Source organism: Polypterus senegalus, chromosome 2 (assembly GCF_016835505.1).
Source record: "Polypterus senegalus isolate Bchr_013 chromosome 2, ASM1683550v1, whole genome shotgun sequence".
In the NCBI taxonomy this organism is placed as follows: domain Eukaryota; kingdom Metazoa; phylum Chordata; class Cladistia; order Polypteriformes; family Polypteridae; genus Polypterus; species Polypterus senegalus.
The window spans coordinates 111,702,831-111,724,197 of NC_053155.1; the positions used below are offsets into that span (position 1 = coordinate 111,702,831).

Consider the following 21,367-nt stretch of genomic DNA (forward strand, 5'->3'; position numbering starts at 1 on the left):
CTCTCTGGCAGGGTCCTAAATTGGTTTGAATCCTACCTGGCAGGTAGAAAATTCTTTGTTAGTTGTGGTAATTATAACTCTATGACGCATTATATTCTATACGGTGTTCCACAAGGTTCTATCCTGGGTCCGCTGCTTTTCTGAATCTACATGCTTCCGTTAGGTCAGATTATCTCAGGGCACAACGTGAGCTACCACAGCTTTGCTGATGATACACAGCTGTACTTATCAATAGTACCTGATGACACTGACTCTCGCGATTCACTAACACAATGTCTTACTTGTATTTCTGAATGGATGAATAGTAATTTTCTCAAGCTAAATAAAGAGAAAACTGAAATTTTAGTGATTGGCAATAATGGATTCAATGAGGTTATCAGAAATAAACTTGATGCATTAGGATTAAAAGTCAAGACGGAAGTAAAAAACTTAGGAGTAACTGTTGACTGTAACCTGAATTTTAAATCGCATATTCATCAGACGACTAGGACAGTATTTTTTCACTTAAGAAACATAGCAAAAGTTGGACCTCTTATATCACTGAAAGATGCTGAGAAATTAATTCACGCTTTTGTTTTCAGTCGACTAGATTACTGTAACGCACTCCTCTCAGGACTACCCAAAAAAGACTTAAACCGTTTGCAACAAGTTCAGAATGCAGCTGCTAGAATCCTAACTAGGAAAAGAAAATCCAAACACATTTCTCCAGTTTTGTTGTCACTACACTGGTTGCCTGTGTCATTCAGGATTGGCTTTAAAATACTGCTTATGGTTTATAAAGCCTTAAATAATCTCGCTCCATCTTATATATCGGAATGCCAGACACGTTATATTCCAAATCGTAACCTTAGATCCTCAAATGAGTGTCACCTTAGAATTCTAAAAGCAAAACTTAAAACAAGTGGTGAGGCGGCCTTCTGCTGTTATGCATCTAAAATCTGGAATAGCCTGCCAATAGGAATTCGCCAGGCTAATACAGTGGAGCACTTTAAAACACTGCTGAAAACTCATTACTTTAACATGGCTTTCTCATAGCTTCACTTTAATTTAATCCTGATATTCTGTATGTTCAATTCATTATAATAACTATTCATGGTGGCTCTAAATTCTGTACTAACCCCTACTCTCTCTTCTGTTTCTTTTTCCGGTTTCTTTGTAGTGGTGTTCTGCGCCACCACCACCTACTCAAAGCATCATGATGCTCCAACATTTAGTCCAACGACTAAAAGCCACAAGTCTACATGACCATCATCATCAAGTCCTTCTGTGAGAACCAAAAATACAAAGAGGACTGTTTCATTTATGTGAGGTAGAATGCCCAGACGGGACTGGGCGGTCTCATGGTTCATCAGTCCCTGTAGATTTTATTTTTTTTCTCCAGCCGTCTGGAGTTTTTTTTTTTGTTTTTTCTGTCCTCCCTGGCCATCGGACCTTACTCTTATTCTATATGAATTAATCTTGGCTTATTTTATTTACTTACTTTGTCTTTTATTTTTCTATTTTTCATTATGTAAAGCACTTTGAGCTACATTTTTTGTATGAAAATGTGCTATATAAATCAATGTTGTTGTTGTTGTAACCTGCATGTCTTTGGACTGTGGGAGGAATCTGGAGTACCCGGAGGAAACCCACGCAGACACGGGGTGAACATGCAAAATCCACGCAGGGAGGACCCGGGAAGCAAACCCGGGTCATCTAACTGTGAGGCAGCAGAGCTACCACTGCACCACAGGGCCACCCCCAAAGGGATACTTTATCTTAAAACTACTGAGAATTAGAGTATCACATAATCATTTTTTTCTGGTTATTTCTTTCCTGAGTTAGATGGTGGAATATTCTCATAATTAATTATCTATTAGACCTGAGCAATACGAAGACAGCATATCAAAGAAATTGTATTTGAGGAGAAAGAATGACAGAAATCAGTATGGCCTTAGGCCAGCAATCACTTTAAAATGTACCACTAGATCCAGGAAACAAAATTATATACCAACTAAATGGCTTTGTACTGGTAATAAAATTTAATTTAAAGAAACCTTCCTTATAGAGGTCCCTGCAAAGAAAATATGAAGAGTCTGCCGCATTGCATGCATTAAAGGAAATATAATCAACTAGGAAAATGATTTTATTTTTACATTTCTTTAAGCTTTGTATTTATATTTGAATTTATATACTGTACTTTAAAAATATGTATTTCTTACTTATTTTTATACATCAAGTAATATAACAGGAATGTAAATGTATTAATTAACTAATTAAACTACACTCTGAAAAATAAACCTATAGTCTCTGGAAACTGGAAATGACATGAAGGTCCCTCAGCAAATGGTGAGGAGCAAATGCTAGTAAGGTGTATGCATGTGTAGCTCTTGTGTTTTCTTTCATGGGCATTCCTAGATTTTGTAAACTTGTATAAAATGTGAACTTTTAAACACATGATTTTTACAGTTACATAATGTGATGTACCAGTCGTGTCCATTCAGCACAACAGACTGCATTTTTACTTTAAAAAAGTCTATTAAGCACTAGCTGTATTGTATTAACCATTCCAGCAATTTCCAAATATAACTGGAAAAATAATGACTATTTAAAAAATGTATGAGTATTATAGCTGGTCTCTGTGCAGTATCTTTTTAAAATGTTTGTATAATCACAAAGGAAAGTGCAAGTGATACATGCATTTCTGTGCCACACAATCAGAAATAAAGATTTTTTTTTATTTTACCATATTAGGCTGGTAAACCTCACATTAAAGTGCAGTTATTTAATTTCTGTAATTTAACATATAAACATCATATGAACATTTAAAATTCTATTACCTTCTGCTGTTAACCCTATAACTGTTCCTTAGTGCTATTTAGGTTTTTTTTTTTTATGACAACGCATTTTCTTTAATTTTTCTTTTAGATTCTTTAAATTAAGTTAGTTTTTAATTCTTTCTCATTTTAAGTGTTATTTATCTACAAGTGTAAAATTAAATCAGTCAGAGGATTTTAGGTTCCTTAATTATTGATTACTGTACAGCCCTTCATGAGTGAGAACAAAGAATACTAAAAGAATATGCAAACAACTAAAAACAACAACCAGAGCAGAAATGCCATCACAATTTCCTGAAATTAAGAGCAGCATTGACTTAAAATGTACATACAGTACTTCAGAATATTTGAATTCCAAACTATGGTAATCCAGCATTTAAAGTCAAATGTCTCCCAGGGGAAAAAGGCTTAAATTGGACATTCTGGAAGGCAGGGAAGTGTCTACCTTATTGTTGCATGTCAGCACTAATTACATCTGTTTGCAGCAATCAAAGAGGAACTTCATATCTTAATGTACCAAAGCTGAAAGAAAATGTAATTTAATTGTGTCTGGCTCCTTACCAAATTATAGAGAGAGGATGTTATTTTATCGCAGACTGCATTCCATTCACTGCTGGTTAGAAACCTTGAGTTCAAATAAAAGACTTGCCTTTGTGAATAACTGGAATGATTTTTGGGCAAGGTCTTGACTTTTCAGGAGAGATGGTCTTCATCATAATTCTGTGGTGGTGTCTTGAGAATATGGCAGCAAAACAGTCTAGCTGACTGATCAGATTACCATCCAGGCTACAGCCTTGCATTCTTAAATCACAGTTGTTTTTTTTCCCACCTGTTACTATCCTGTATCTACTACCCAGAATCCCTATTTTGGCCAAGAGTGAAAAATAGATTCTCTACTAAGGCAACCATATTAGTAAATTAAAACAATAAATACAAGTACAAAAAACACCTTGCTGTTAAAAATGCTGCTTCCTAAACATTCACTCTATCTCTATATATATAAAGCCAACATCTGTCTGCCTGGGTATCTGTATGTGTGTTTGCTTTCACATGAGAACTACTTAACGGATATAGATCAGGTTTTTTCTAGTGTGAGGGATTGCCGGCCGTGTATCCTGGCCAACAACCCCAAACCGCCAAATGGAGCCCTCCTTGCAGCATGGAGATGCCCTGAATGCCAGCAGGGAATTATGGACAGTGGGATTATAATGTACAGCCCTGCTGGATACCAAGGGGGCCGCCAGGAGTCGCTGCAGGGAGGCCCAGGGATTTATATTTCCCGTATAGCCCGGAAGTATTTCTAAATCACGGGAACGGAAGAAATAATATGCTTCCGGGCTGAAGAAAAAGAGAAGTTTTTAACGGACCCAGAAGTGTTGGATAATCACATGGACTGAGGACTCAGAAACACTTCTGGGTCGAGGACTATAAAGGACTGTGGGAGATCCCAGACAGGCGAGCTGAGCTGGGTGGAAGGGTGGCAACGCGTCTGGGAGTTGGAGGATTATTTATTGTGTATTATTGTGATTTATTTATGAATATAGTGGAGGAGAGGGTGCTTTGTGCACTGTGGCAATTTAATAAAGTCATCCTTTGGACTTTTATCTGGTGTCTGGCATGTGGTCTGAGGATACAAGAGGGCGAAAAAGCCCCTAATCTGTCACACTAGACTTTGCTTGAACATTTTGGTTAATTTTGTGACTCTCTCATCGCTCTAAGATTCATAGTTCGCTTGCAAGAGCAATATATTCACGCTGATCCGAGTCAGAGGCTGCGGGCTGAAGAGAGGGGGAAGCATGATGTCAGAAGTGGGAAATCAGTCTACCTCTGTGTTTTGGAGCGTACCTTGCCTCCGCTTAGCTAGTGATACCTGTTTGTTTATTGATTTTTAAAGTTTGTCCTGTTTCACTACTACGCAGGCAGAGCTGTGGGGAAAGGCTAGTTGTAAATAAAGCTAGTTTGTTAAATGACATTATATTAATTAAAAAATCTAGTTTGAAGGGGTGGGGATCGATCTGTTCTTAACATAAAAAACTTGATTGCTATGTATGGATTGTAATAAAATTAATAAAAAAAAAAAAATCTAGTTTGTGTCCTATCACTGAAATCTGGTTTAGCCCCTTAGTCAAGGCATTACCAATGGTTACTGTATATATTCCTTCATAAATCAGGAGATATTGCTCAAGAAGGTGGTCTTAGGATAATTCTATGTGATGAACTGCACATTACCTCAAAATATTAACATGCTTTGAGGCACTCATATTAGATATTAAAACAGATTCTAGCACAATTGTAGTACAAGTCTTGAGACCACCAGGGTCACATTCATTGTTCATTATTGAATTTTGCAAATTTTTGTCAGATTTAGCTATAAATTATGATCATGTAGTGTTAATGGGGGTTTTTAATATATTGTACACATTGATGTGGAAACTGAAACTTTCAGCAGATGCTTTACTTTTTTGTTAACGTCAGTAGGGTTTTGCCAGATTGTCACTGATCCAACATACTATCATAACTTGATCTAATTATTACTTAAGTTGAAACACAACATTTAAATATTACACCATTAAATTAAGTTCAGTACTTAATGATCAATGTTTAATTACATTTTTCTTGGGTCTTCCCTTACCAGTATACTTTCAGATTAAAATAAGGACAGTGCAGCAGCTATATTGTAGCTCTGCATTAAAATATGTTGGTATTTTGAGAAACTCAAGCATAATTTTTATAGCCCTCTCTGACTACTATTTTAGATGAATTGATGACAACAGAAAGAGTCCTCATGAATTGTTCAGATCAGTTTTTAATTTAACAAATGGGAACTCTGAACTACAATGCAAAATACCTACAGTATAGACATTAGCCGCTTAGCTTTTGCAAACTTCTTTAAATGAGGAAATTAACAGTATAAGATCCCAAATTTCAGCGTAACCTTGCAAACTTAACAATAAATTAGTAAACAATGTCTTGTCTTGATATGATAACAGTTCAGGAAATTTTAATTTTAATTTCTAAAATGAAACCTACTACTTGTTCCTTAGATCCAGTATCAAATAAATTAGTCAAAAACTCAATACATGTTCTGGAAGCACCCATTCTTTGCATTATCAATATGTCACTACTGAATGATGGTGGCACGGTGGTGGAGTGGTAGCGCTGCTGCCTTACAGTAAAGAGACTGGTGTTCACAACCCGGATCCATCCTACATGGAGTTTGCATGTTCTCCCCGTGTGTACATGGGTTTCCTCCAGGTGCTTTAATTTCTTCCAACAGTCCAAAGACAATAACTGACTGACTGACACTGCTGAAATGGTGCAGTTCCTGATGAAATAAAAGTGTCTGTTATCAGACAATAACTAAAACAGCAGGAGCTAGACCCATATACATGTATAGACCCATTTGAAATCTGTACTCTCTGTGTAATACACTAGAAAAAGTGGTCGCCACACAGCTTTCAGTCTCATCTTACACATTACAATTTCATAGCATGGAAGCAGCACTAACCTGTGTTGTAAACTACATTCTAATGTCTTCTGATGAAACAAATATAACATCAATCATACTTTTAGTTTTAACTCAGCATTTTATATCATTGATCATTCTATTTTACTATACATTACATTGGCATGTGTGCTATGCTTATCTGGCTTAGTTCTTATTTATCAAATCGTTGCCAGTATATACGGAAATGTGTTGACAGTACTCCATCACTACACTCAGAAGTTAAATAGTGCTCCACCGGGCTCAGTACTGAGACCTTTACTGTTTTCACTTTACATGTTTCCATTGAGAACTATCATTAGAAAACATAACATTCATTTTCACTTGTAGACAGATGACACCCAATTTTAAGTTTCTTTCAAACCAAATGATGTTTCTCTGATGCTGTCCTTAATCAACTGCGTCAGTGAATTAAAGGAATGAATAGATGAGAACTATTTGGCAACAACATTCCGACACTCTTTAATTCATTTGGAATCACCATTAGTTCTACTAAATCGGCACACAGTTTAGATTTATATCTTTGATACTAGCATGTCATTGAAAACACACAATACAAACTATCCAAAATATGTTTTTTCCGTCTTAAAATGTTGGACGATTAAGATGTTCTTTAAATATGCAGACTACTAATAAATTAAATCATGCATTTATTTATAGTAGGATTGACAATTGCAATGCACTTTTCACTGGCTGTCCTAATCATTCTTTATGCTGCTTTCATTTAATTCAAAATGCTGCTGCAAGACTTATTATACAACCTAGAAAAAAATAAACACGCAACTCCAGCGCTCAAGTCCTTACACTGGTTCCCAGTTAACTTTAAGACTCATTTCAAAATCCTCCTTTAACTTACAAATCTGTAAATGGCCAAGGTCCTGCTTACTTATCTGAAATTATCATTACATACAAACCAGAGTGTACACTTAGATTTCAACATGCCAGCTTACATATGGTTCCAAGGATTAATAATATAACAGTAGGAGGATGATCTTTTAGTTAGAGGGCCCCAAGCTATGGAATGAATTAACTGATAATATGAGATGCCCCTTCAGTCTCAGCTTTTAAAATCCAGACTGAAGACTTACTAATTTAGTCTAGCATACCTTTACTAGAGCTGCTAATTAGCTGTGCATACTACAATTCTGTTTGTTAGCCATCTGTACAAAAATAAAAGTAATACAATATTTATAAACTGTACTAACCCTCCTATATTCCGTTTCTTTTCTTAGTATCTGGATGTGGCACTTGGTGCTACTGCTCTACTGCCAGGGTGCTCCCCTGTGTATGGAAAAGTCATCTCGGATAAAGGAGTGTTTGAATCATCATATGGAAAGATTCTTTCATCAGATTGGTTGGACAGCACACACTTCATTACAGAAGGCCCAGGAGCAGGTAGGCAACCAGTTGTCTGAAGTCTCAAGGACTTAGACTTTGTTTTTGACTTTCTCTTTTACAATTTTAATCTCCTCCGTTGTCAACTGGCCATAGTTCATCAGGTAATTAATGGATAGACATTGTTGGTTTCCATTTATGTTTAATGAGCATCTTCCTTGTTCTTCGTGTGTTTTAAAATTTTTATGTGTATTAGTTCTCTATTTGGGGGTGGTACGGTGGCGCAGTGGGTAGTGCTGCTGCCTCGCAGTTAGGAGACCTGGGTTCACTTCCTGGGTCCTCCCTGCGAGGAGTTTGCATGTTCTCCCTGTGTCTGTGTGGGTCTCTTCCGGGTGCTCCAGCTTCCTCCCACAGTCCAAAGACATGCAGGTTAGGTGCATTGGCGATTGTAAATTATCCCTAGTGTGTGCTGTTTGTGTGTGTGTGTGTGCCCTGCAGTGGACTGGCACCCTGCCCGGGGTTTGTTTCCTGCCTTGCGCCCTGTGGTGGCTGGGATTGGCTCCAGCAGACCCCCGTGACCCTGTAGTTAGTATATAGTGGGTTGGATAATGGATGGATGGATGGATAGTTCTCTATTTAGTAATAAGTATAATCCATACTTGTATTTTAACTGAAAATTGTTCACAGCTCTCTGTGCCTGCAGTCAGTGATAAGTGCTATACAAAAATGTAATTACATTTTGTACTGTACACAATCAAACACGTATAATATGTCCCATTACTGTTAGGAAGTCAATTTAGAAGAAATAAAGGATATAATCTTTATTAGATTCCTGGATATGTTTGCTACACTAGATCTGTCCTTGACACTTAGTCTTTATTAAGAATATGATTGAACAACATAATTTACTATCAGACATTTTAGTTAAGCTATTCTTAAGTTCTGTTTTGAAACTTGAGGTATACTATATTTCACTATTCTTGCCTGCACTTTCATTGTTTTACAATGTAGCTTATTATGTGCTCTTTAAAATGTGCTGCATTAAATAATAACTGGATTGAAAGACTGCAAGAGCGGTTAGTGTTGAAGAGGTGCACTAAAGAAATGGTGGCACTTTAACTGAGTGATTGCAAATACATTTTCTAGCTCGAGTCTGCTTTAGAGATGATTTTATCTTTATTTTTGTTTAAGTAACAGTCATTTTGATGAAGCAAAAAAAAAAAAAACAGGAAATGGCATTTAAAACAAAAGTTTGATTCTTTACTGGTAAAAGTTGAAATGCAACTTCAAAGATAAAGTCAATAGGCTTGTAAGAAAATATTCCTTCATCACTACTGATCGGTATTGCAACCACATAACTGCACTCACCACCCTGAACTGTCTGTGGATCTCAACATTTCTTTTCACCTAACTCGTAAACAAGACCCCAAGATACACTCAAGTTCCAGCATCACTGTGCCACATGTTTTGGGCCTGCACCAAATTAACATCATTCTGGCCCAAAATCTTTAAATGCCTTTCAGATGGCCTTGAAGTCACAGTCCCTTCTAGCCCATTAACAGCTGTGTTTGGTGTTCTTCCAGATGGGCTTAAAGTGGAGAAGGACACACAAACTGTGATTGCCTTCACTACATTATTGGCGTGTAGACCTATCTTGCTCAACTAGAAGAATCCTAACTCTCCTCTGTTAAGTCAGTGAGTAACTGATGTTATATACTATTTGAAACTGGAAAAAATCTAATTCATACTTAGAGGATCTGTATAAATCTTTTTCAAAACCTGGCAGGATCTAATAAATAATATTTTAGAATAAGTATTTTTTATTGAGGAAGCAGGTTCCCTCCCCTCTTTTACTCCATTTATCTTTATTCATTTATTAATTTATCTATTTACTTATTTTTACTAGCTTAAATTTTTACTCTGCTGGCCTAGCTCTCTTTCTCAGGGTTGGGTTTGATTTGTTTCAAGCCTATTTTTGTAAAACTTTATTTTTTGTATGAAATGTTATTTGATTTAGATAAAATCAATAAAATAAAAAAAGACCCCAAGATACACCTATGTTTATATTCAGTTTACATAAAATGAAATGCACTGTGAAGCAACTGATGAATCCAACCAGCTCTGAAACAGCCAACTATTAGTAACAAAAGAAAACCACACTCACTGCCTTATTTAGTTTTACTTTAACTTGTATTCTTTGTACTTTGTAAAATATCATATATGCTCCATGAAAGGCTTTTTGTGAAAACAAATTTTGACTGAAATTATTTTCTTTCAGTACATTTTGTGTAATGTGTGAGTTTTAAGTGGTTCTCACGATTGCTCTAATAACTATAGATATTACTTCTGATAGGTATAAAATTTTGGAAAGCAAAATATCCAGTGTGATGTGTTATAATAGAAAACCAATAACACAGCTATCAACAGTCAAAAGATTCACAGCAGGAACACTTTATTTTTCAGTTTGCAGAAAAATAAAAAATGATTTGTGAAAAAGAAATTCATTGAATTTGCATGAGTATAATTGGTTATATTTCATAACATATACTGTAATAATCATCTGGTATGAAATTTGAGGCAACATTGTATTAACAGCTTCACTGGTACACTGAATCGAAAAGAACACATTGGTAATGTAAGCAGAACATTATTACTCAGGCTATTGATTCTTACGTAGCCCTGCAGTTTCATTGACATTTGTACACGTTTTCAATCTTGTGTTTATTTGACAGACAATCTATGTCTCAAGGCATTATCTCCACAATGTTCCAACATGTTGCCTTTCAAATACTCTACTCACTGCCATTAACTGTCCCCAGGAAACCAAAGCATATGCTGGCAGCAGTGAGTGCAATGCAGGAACCAATAATGTATCATGTGCCAATCTGTTATTAGACATCCTTTGTGAAAAGTAATTATGATCATACAGTATGCAACTCATGTAATATTGATGGGAAAAAAACAACTTTTGCATACTAGTAAGTGAGTCCACCATATCATTTCTGTTATGAGTTATCTGGCATACCTGATTTCATTTTAATTGTATAGTTAACTTTAGTTGATATTTATGTTACAAAGCACTTGAAATACAAACACAGATCATATTAAAGTAAATTTATAACTGGCTTGTACTGCAAACATCTGCCATAGTAAGGATGTTAAAATAAGCAAAATGAAAACATGCCTGCACTCAGCACGTACTTTTTACTTATACTGTTCATGTGACATGTTCATATTTGATCTTAAAAGGTTTTTAGTTTTCCTCAGAGATCAACAGAAAATAGTCAGTTATATTTGTATTTACTGGTTTTTACTGTAATGTCTCAGTGGTTAGCAGTACTGCCCTATGGTTCCAGGACTTGTGCTCAGTTCTGGGTGGGTTTTTTAGTGTTCCACCACTTTTCATTCCAATTCCAAAAATGCACATGTTAATTTTCAACAAAAAAATCTATATTGCATTTGTTAGGAAAGTGTAGGAATATGAGTGATTGTTTCTATCTGATGTTGCTGGGTCCGTGAATCAGAATAATCATTTTAGTGGACTGATGATTGTACTATTGTTGAACATACTTGGACTAACTTAACCTCAGACTATTACACTGCCTTCTGGTTTTTTCATTTCATTCAAACAGGTTACTAATCAGAGGTTAATTCCTAACTGTTATTGGATTACTGCAGTAAATTAATGAAAATATTTTATTACTTTAATGTATACTGTATTCAGCTGTACCTAAGGCAACTTGTAAGAATTGGTAAACTTAATATTGTTTACAGTATTTTTTTTACAATAGATAAAATCAAAGGTACTGTAAGGGACTTGCTCAACATCACATAGTTTTTATATTTTGTTACTTCAACATTTTATGTGCTGATGATTCAGTCCCTTACTGAGTCTGCCTTAGTTTTCTACTACATTTAAATATAAGCATTTTCAAGATTATTTTTGTTAAATTAATGTAATGACAATTTGTGCTCTTACATATTATACATTTCTATTAAAAAAAGGAGCCACGTGGTGTAGTAGAAAATAATATCTAGCATATAGGTTATTATTTTTTTCATTAATGTCTAACTTTAAAATACAGGGAAGCTGTGTGAGTTCTTGGTCATGGACAGTTACAACTTAAAAGGTCAGATAAGACCTTTTGCTAGAAGGAAAATTGACCAGAAAAGCACTTAGGCCAAGTTACGATTTTCTTGTATGTCCAAAACTGCTTTTATGCATTCCTTTGAAATGGGAAAAAATGTGAAGCAATAACTGGTGTGAAGGAGGGCTCTGCTTATTCGGGGTTGGGGCTGAAAAGGATTTGTCTGTGAATCAGGAGGGGTCACTCTGTACCACAAAGGCCTGATTGGACCGTGATGGTTAATGAAAGAAGATAAACAGAGTAGTAACAAAGAAACTGCCTCTTTCCCATTTTTCCATCCATGGAGGAGGAGAAGACCACCTTTCTCAGCGGCCATTTCCAAAGGCAATGCAGGACCAAAGACTAAGACCAAGCCACCTGGTAGTGTAAGCACAATGAACTGATTTGTACCCAGATTGTATAACTTTTATTTTGCCAACACATTTGAACTCTGCTTATTTTTTGGGTATATTATCTATAATACATAATTGTGTAACTTTTCCTCCTGAATGTCTAATTGTCTGGAAAGGGGACATGCTGAACTACAGTGCCTGACAGTGTGGTAAGGGTATGGGATTTATGACATTTTCTTAAAAGTCTACATAATAAAGAATATAAAGGTTTGGGAACCCCTATTAATTCTTTGGATTTTTGTTTATCATTGGCTGAGCTTTCAAAGTAGCAACTTCCTTTGAATATATGACATGCCTTATGGAAACAGTAGAATTTCAGCAGTGACATTAAGTTTATTGGATTAACAGAAAATATGCAATATGCATCATAACAAAATTAGACAAGTGCATAAATTTGGGCACCCCAACAGAGATATTACATCAGTACTTAGCTGAGCCTCCTCTCGCAAATATAACAGCCTCTAGACGCCTCCTATAGCCTTTGATGAGTGTCTGGATTCTGGATGGAGGTATCTGTGGCCAGTCTTCCATTCAAAATCTCTTCAGTTCAGTTAAATTTGACGGCTGTCAAGCATGGACAGCCTGCTTCAAATCATCCCATAGATTTTCCATGATATTCAAGTCAGGGGACTGTGATGGCCATTCCAGAACATTGTATTTCTTTCTCTGCATGAATGCCTTTGTAGATTTCAAACTGTGTTTTGGGCCATTGTCTTGTTGGAATGTCCAACCCCTGCGTAACTTCAACTTTGTGACTGATGCTTGAACATTATCCTGAAGAATCTGTTGATATTGGGTTGAATTCATCCGGCCCTCGACTTTAACAAGGGCCCCAGTCACTGAACTAGCCACACAGCCCCACAGCATGATGGAACCTCCACCAAATTTGACAGAAGGTAGCAGGTGTTTTTCTTGGAATGTGGTGTTCTTCTTCTGCCATGCAAAGCACTTTTTGTTATGACCAAATAACTCAATTTTTGTCTCATCAGTCCAAAGCACTTTGTTCCAAAATGAATCTGGCTTGTCTAAATAAGCATTTGCATAAAACAAGCGAACCTGTGGTGTGAGTGCAGAAAGGGCATCTTTCTCATCACCCTGCCATACAGATGTTCTTTGTGTAAATTGTGCTGAATTGTAGAATGATGTACAGATACACCATCTGCAGCAAGATGTTCTTGCAGGTCTTTGGAGGTCATCTGTGGGTTGTCTGTAACCATTCTCATAATCCTGCACATATGCTGCTCCTGTGTTTTTCTTGGCCTGCCAGACCTGGGTTTAACAGCAACTGTGCCTGTGGCCTTCCATTTCCTGATTACATTCCTTACAGTTGAAACTGACAGTGTAAACCTCATTTGATTTAATTTAATATAACTGAATACTGTTTTACTAAAAATCTTTGCTTGGAAAACACCCCAGTACTCCTAGGAAATGAATGACATACCACTGTTATCTTTTTTGTTAAAAGTAGAGAAAATTATTATGCAGGCTGAGAGGGGTTCCCAAAATTTTTTGTATGACTGCATTTAAAAGCAAATAATGGAATATTAATTTAACAATAAAATTAGTTTTAAAGTTAAAGAAAATAAAAGGGGCATAGAGATTTGTCTTTATTCTATGATACAGTACTGTTTCCCTAATTTGATGCTGTAATTTATTTAAATACTTATGGTAGGTAAATGGACTATTCAACCTTAAATATAGTAAATAAAGTCTTTGTCTAATTTAAATCATATTCCAGCACTCATCCAGTACCAAGTTGTGGGGGTCACCGTATCAGAAGTGAGGCCCATATGTTCCTTTCTCCAGCCACATTTGCCAAATAATACCGTGGGATGCCAAAGTGTCCCAGGGGGCCCTGGGTCTGTACTAGATCCCTGAACCACCTCATTTGACTCCTGTCAATGTGGGGTGTTAGCATCTCTACTCCTAGCCTTTCCCGGATGTCTATGCTTCTCACCCTAGCCTTTAAGGGAGAGCCCAGCCACCTTGCAGACAATGTCCGTTTTCGCCTCTTGTACCCACAATCTTGTCCTTTTGTCTATTATCCAAAGCTCATGACTATAAGTGAGGGTTAGAATATAGATGGTAAATTGAGAACTTTGCATTTTGCCTCTGCTGCTCCTTCACCTTTACTGATCAGAATAGCGACAGCATACAGTAAGTGCACTCACTGCCCTGAAATGTCTGTCAATCTCACCATCTCTTTTCCCCTCACTAGTGAACAAGACCTCACAATACCTAAACATTTTTCCTAGTGAGGAACATGGCCTCAGATATTGGAGGTGCTAATCTTCATCCTAACCTCTTCACATTTGGTCATAAACTGACCTAATGCGTGCTGGAGTTTACAGCCTGATTAAGTCAGCAGGACCACGTCATTTGCAAAAAGTAGTGATGCAATTCTAAGGACACCAAACTAGACCCTCTCCTCACCCTAGGTGCATCTTATTATCCTGCCCATGAAAATCGCAAACAGGGTAAGATGCAAAGCACAGCCCTGGTGGAGTTTCACACCCACTGAGAACAGTGCTGATGTTTTTCCAAATATGCGAACATTGCTCTAAATGTGTTTACACACAGACTGAATAGCCCTTATTAGGGGCCCTGGAACTGCATACTCTCCCATCACCCACCACAGAATCCCTTGAAGAACACGGTTATATGCCTTCTGTAAGTTCACAAAATACTGGTAGATCAATTGGTCATACTCCCATGCCCCCTCCAGGATTGTCATGAAGGTAAAGAGCTGATCCATTGTTCCAAAGCCTGGACAGAATACAATTTGCTCTTCCTGGATTTGAGGTTTCATGACTGGGTGGAGTTTCCCTTTCAGTACCCTGGCATCAGCTTTACTGGGCAGCCTGTGGAGTGTGATGACCTGATAGAGCACACACTCTGGTTCCTCTTTAAGAAATAGGGACCACCACACCAGCACTCCAGTAGCTCTGCTCCCAGTGGCCAGGCAACATTAAAAATGCATCTCAACAGTGGCTCTCCAACAATGGCTAAAGACTTCAGCATTTCTGGGCAGCTCCCATCCACCCCAGGGCTCTGACAAGGCTGAGTTGCTTAATTATCTCAGTGACCTCCCTTAGGGAAATGGACACTGTTATCCCATCAAGTTTTGGCTCTGCCTCCTCCACAGATGGCATGTCCATGGGTTCTGGAGCTCCTCAAATTGTTCCTTCCACCGCCAGACTATATTATCATTTCAGGTCTGCATTTGTTCACCCAGACTAAGTATAGCATGTATGAAGCCCTGCCTTCTCTTTCTGAGTTACCTGATGGTTTGCCAAAATTTCTTTAAGACGACCAATAGTTGCTTTCTATGGTTTTTCTGAAATCCTCCCTCACTCAGGATTTTGCATAACTGACTTCAAAGGTGGAAACCTTTTTGGCCTCTCGGTACCCGTCTGCTGCATCATGAGTCATCCATGCTAACCATACACCAGAGGCATCCTTCTTCTGCTTAAGGGCATCCTTTAACTTTAGTATCCACCTCTGGGTTCTTGGCTTGCCACCTCTAGAGGCACCTATAGCCTTCAGGCCAAAAACTGTTGGCATGTTTCCAAATGGAGACTTTGGACAAAGTCGATTCAAACTCCAAGTCTCCATTCTCTCCTGGGATACGGGAAAAGCTCTTTCAGAGGTGGCAGTTGAAAGTTTTCTGGACAGGGGCCTAACACAGACATTACCAGTACACCCTCACTACTTGCTTGGACATTCCAGTTCAGTTTAGGCACCTCCCCCATCATCTGAACCAACTAACAATCAGGTGGTGTTCAGTTGACAGCTCCTCCCCTCTCTTCACCCAAGTGTCTATAACATATGACTGCAAATCAGATGAGACAATTATAACATTTATAGATCAAAGATCTTATGTGCCATCTGGAGGTGGTGGGCTCACAGGAGTCCTGCCTAACTTCCGCAATTGAAATATCCCACCCTACTTAAAGCCACTCTAAATTACATAGGATGAAGATATTCTAATGTTTTATCTTGTAATAGAAACAATTTGTAAGCATACAGAAGTTCTGCCAATTATATGCCAAATGCTCGTACTTCACCTTTTTGGTATTAATGCTTCATAGCTTTTAAAAAAGCTGATAGTCCAGTTCATGGAGGATGTTTGAGTTATTTATGAAACTCATTAGTGGGACAGAAAGAGCTAACTCATAATGAAGCAGCCATATATCTGAAATTAAAAAAGTACTTGATACTATATTCTGGGGGATTAAGCTAGTCAGATAGAGGGTTTAAAGTGAGCTAAATGATTATGTTACTTGCTGCATCATGCCTAAAATTTTAAGATGAATTTCCAAGTATTTCTGAATGAATGTAATTGCAAATGTGCAAATTATTAGCACTTAAGGCGATATGAGTACATTGTTGAAAATACAGTGAAAGGAACCTTGTGAGGTTTAAGTGTAATCTTTGAAAACATATTTCCATAAAAGCACATTTCCATACTATAAACTATTCTCCAAATGTACTGAATCACTTAAACAATGCTGCTTTCCGATTCTTTCTAGCTCATTTTAATGTAATTTATTCTGTCCTCTACATCATACATAACACAGTCTGTTTTAATGTTTACCTGCTGGCGATGAATGCACTCTCATGTTATAAGGAGAAGCAACAACTGAGAGGTCCAGGAAAAGGCATTCTGGGGACAGTCTCCTCACTTTATTGCAGCTCTCCTCAAAACTGAACTAAAATTAACACTCAAACAAAAATAATGCTACATATTAATATAATGATGATGAACTGACTTTCAGTTTGCCAATTGTTTTACCACACTTGTTTCTTTTTACTTGGGAAGAAAAGGAGTAACTGTGTCTGGAATAGCTAAATTCATACATTAATTTTCCTATTAGTGAAATCAAAGGGCAGAGTCAAACAAGATCAGGATTTGGATAACAAATTAGAGAACCACAAAACAAATAAAATGAATCTGAAACTCTGTTTTTAATTAGTGTAAGGCCATATCAAGTATGACAAATGGAAACTGCAGTACTTTCAAATCCAAAGTTTACAAAATGATTATGTTATCTATACTTAAGTTCACTTTCAATATACAATATATGCGACTCTTCAATTCCACCCAGGGGAGTAAATGCTAACATTATTCAAAGTTATTGTCTGTTTTTACATGCATTTTATTACTCTTTAATTTTTTTTTTTTGGTATCAGTATACTGCTGCTGGATTATGTGAATTTCCCCTTGGGATTAATAAAGTATCTATCTATCTATCTATCTATCTATCTATCTATCTATCTATCTATCTATCTATCTATCTATCTATCTATCTATCTATCTATCTATTTTTGACTTTATGATACATAGTAATCTCAGTTATCAATGTGCAACAGCAAAGAAAATGAAATTTAAATAAAAATTGCAAAAGAAATTGAAGTGACATTACATCTGATTACCATGCAACATGTTTGTGAGAATTGCTAAAGCTTCACTAAGATATTCAGTGTCAGAAAGATTTGTGCTATCTGAGCAGAGATTTGTAGAGTTGGAGGTGTTCTCATAAATATATGCCAATAATAGAAAGTATTTGTACTTATTTCTCCTTTTTCTTCTCCTTGCTTTTATCCATGATGTATGTATGGGTACCTCAGCTATAAATAACATAAGATTATATTTTCAATGTAAGCTTAGATACATTATTATTTTAGCTTCAAAGTCTTCAACTACCCAACACCAACAAGTTTAGTATGTTGTTTATGTGTTGAGTGTATGTGGTCTCATTACTTAATACTGGATCATATGGCATTATTAATATTCCATATATGCTGTTAAATTCTGGAGATCCTGTTAAAGCCTGGAGATAAAAATTAACTGTTCAGGGTCAGATTTATAAAAGCTACAAATGCACAAAAAGAGGCTCAAAATGAGCATATGCAACTTTCCATGCAAAAGGCAACATTTGTAAGAGAAAACTTAGATTGTGAGAATTTGTGCATATTTACAGCAACTCTGACCTACACATATGCAACATTTTGGAGAAAATGGGAAATGATGAAGCCCTTGACAAAGTAGAGAAATGAAGCCAAACCATCTAAATGATGACTTACTGTACGCATATAATAATTTATATTCCCAAGCAATTAGTATAATTTAAGCTGATGTTTAAAAGTGATGAATATGATGCATAGACCCTATTTTAGTTCATTTTAATATGGCCAATGCTGTGTATTGAAGAACATTTTGTTTTTTGTTTTTTTTTTCTATCAGTTTATGGTCCCTGTTCTCACTTTGCAGGATTAGAAACCAAACTGCAGTACAAACAGAGGCTTGATTCACTCGCTACATACAGAAAGTTTTAAATCTCATGCCCTATAACCTATTCATAGCCTAATGCTTTGACACAATATAACTTATTTGACGCTTCCGGGACACTATACAAATGATCAAATTCGAAAGGAAAAAGCTTTTAGGAACTGCAGGATTTGTTTTGCCCACGATGATAATTGCCCTTTGAGCCAATTTAGGCTTCTAAGAGCCATTTGTTTACCTAAAGTAAATCGGGCCATTGACAGTACTCATAGCAAAAGAAAAAGAACGATGCTGCTTTTGATAACACTGAACATTCACATTCCATTAGCACACAAGTCACCTGTGATACTAAGATGGGACTGACAAACATTGTGGCTTGGTGGTCTTAGTCAGCGTCAACCCATGATTCATTTGTTTTGAGACAATGCAGTACTGGCAGAGGACTTGCTCATGGTGTTGTATGTGACGGATTGTTCATTGGTAAAGTAACTGGCTGATAGTGGCTACTTGCTCATATCTAGGGCCTTGTACCTTTCCTTGACCTTGCACTTTATTGCTGTTTGGACTCCTTAAATGCAGGCAAGTTACAGGTGGTGGTGTCTTGATGCATCAGATGCGAAGCTGCTCTACCAGCCAATGAGGGTCTGAAGAATTATGATTTCATATAAGTGAGAAGTCAAGCAAAATGACACCTTTTATTGGCTAACTAAAAAGTTTACAATATGCAAGCTTCCGAGGCAACTTATGCCCCTTCTGCAGGCAAGATGTAATCAATATGATTTCATATGAAAAATGTTGATTGTTTCAGGGATGCAACTGAGTAGGGTTCAGGGCATGTTCACATACGCACCTTTACAAAATGACTTTGATTTAAAATGGTAAATTGCATACAAATGTGTGTATGTCATGCTGTATAAATCAGATTTTTTTTTTGTGTGTGTAAGCATGTTCCTGTTTTGTTGCAGTATGCATATTTTCACTCTCTAATCCACAAAAAGTTTTATAAATGAGACCCAAAGTGCATACGATTTAGAAGCCATCGCATTAGTTAAATGTGTAAAACTTACAAAACGTTAATTCTATTAGCAGTGCTAAAATCAGTGTATTTGTTTTGGTTTTTTAACCTTTTTTGGCAGCATACATTCTCCCTTATTTTTGTGCAGTGTGTTAAATATAATCATGTAACATCTTTTCAGTTAGAAAAATTAGAAGATGCATTTTGTTTGTTATAATTTGTCTTTACTTCTAAACTTCAGTGTACTACTTGATTAATAACACATCTCCTAGTACTCATTAACAAAGACTGTGTCTCCATGGCTGAACTTCCCATATAAGCAATTATTTTGACTGGTCATTTTTCATTTTATTTATCTGGCTTCTTGGACAAAAAATTTTGAATGGCTTTATGGACTGAAAAAAAAAAACTGGCAATTAAACTATTTTTCCGGATTTTAAAGTCAAATGTGGAGGGCAGTGGTGATGCATATAAACCTGTACATCAAGCAAGCATCACGTAAAACAATAAAGATAGTAAATTATATATTTATATATATAATTATTATTGTCTGTTGGTACAGTCTGTTAATAAGTAAATACATAAAGTGTTCATTTTCACTTTGTAAAACACCAATGTTAATATAAATTCAAAATACATTTTGAAGAAAATTATTATCTATGCTGCAATTTCACACTGACAATTTGTTGTGAGGCTCTTCTTATATATTTTCTTCACTTTTAAGTAAAAGTCAGTTGTTATGTTTTATCTCATTAGCAATCAGATGGAAATTTTGGTAAAATAATGAGTGTTTATACTTAAAAAGCATGGTGTGGAAAAAACCCAACACTGTATTGTATACATAAGTTTTTCTACTAGATATTTCATTATATAAAATGACATTATGCTTTAGCCCAAATTACTTAACATTGTGAATCATTCATATTAATACTCTATGCAGTACAATATCTACAGAATGTCAGACCAACTTGAATATTTATTTACCTTCTCTTGCTGGGTATGACTCCCATTTCTTCACTGTCTCCATCGGGTGTAACACGTCGTGCTTGCCACCATTCATCATCAGAAGCATTAATGACATGTAAAATATCTCCATATTTGAAGCTGAGGCCTTGACTAGGAAGTCCACTATCCTTTGTTTTGTCATAATCAAAAAGGGCCCTGAAAAGAAAATAAGCATACAAAAAGTTTCACAACAGAAATGTACTTGATATGGACTAATATTAGTTGTTGGCAAACAACAGAATATGTAGAGGAAAAATCACATAAATAGATAGCTTGATAACTTTGGTTTTAAAGTACAAGACTGCTTGACAGTTTTGGTTAAATATTTTAACTTACAAAATCATATATATTATTAAAGTTGTATTGGCTAGTTATAATCCATATCTATTTGCACAGTTTTAAGTTAAATATAGTAGATGAAAGATTATTCATTTCAATATTGTAGTTATATTTTTGTACAGATTGTTCAAAATGAAAAATAAAAAAACAAAAATAGGATTTTTTTTTACCTATCCCACACACTGCTGCTGTGAAAATGCAATCATATTTTAAGCCATTTTAAATTTTTTGCATTATTAAGGTGTCACAAGCACACAAATGGCAGTTTTACAGTATTTAGTTTTTTAAGGTGGGTTGGTTCTTGTTTGTATTGGTGGAATGGTGTTAGAAAACCATGCATTCTCATTGTTCTTTGGTAATTCTGAAAGGTAACACAACATTCTCAGACCCTCAAAATCCAGTTCCAGATCGAGGGGAGCCAGAGGGTATCCCAAGAACATTAGATGCAAGGTTAGAAGTAAAATCCTGAATGAGGTGCCAATCAATCTACTGTACTGTTCTTGCATGCACACACACAAACTAG

At 36.2% G+C, this 21,367-nt stretch overlaps 1 protein-coding gene across 31 annotated transcripts in view; it reads right to left on the minus strand.

Moving 5' to 3' along the window:
• Nucleotides 1-21,367, minus strand: part of dlg2 (discs, large homolog 2 (Drosophila)) — a 1,682,723-nt gene that overhangs the window by 81,083 nt on the left and 1,580,273 nt on the right. For all 31 annotated transcript variants that reach the window (XM_039744362.1, XM_039744355.1, XM_039744358.1 and 28 more), the window contains one exon: nt 20,485-20,661. In XM_039744362.1, coding sequence (XP_039600296.1) covers nt 20,485-20,661 — 177 coding nt within the window. The remainder of the gene's footprint in view (nt 1-20,484; nt 20,662-21,367) is intronic.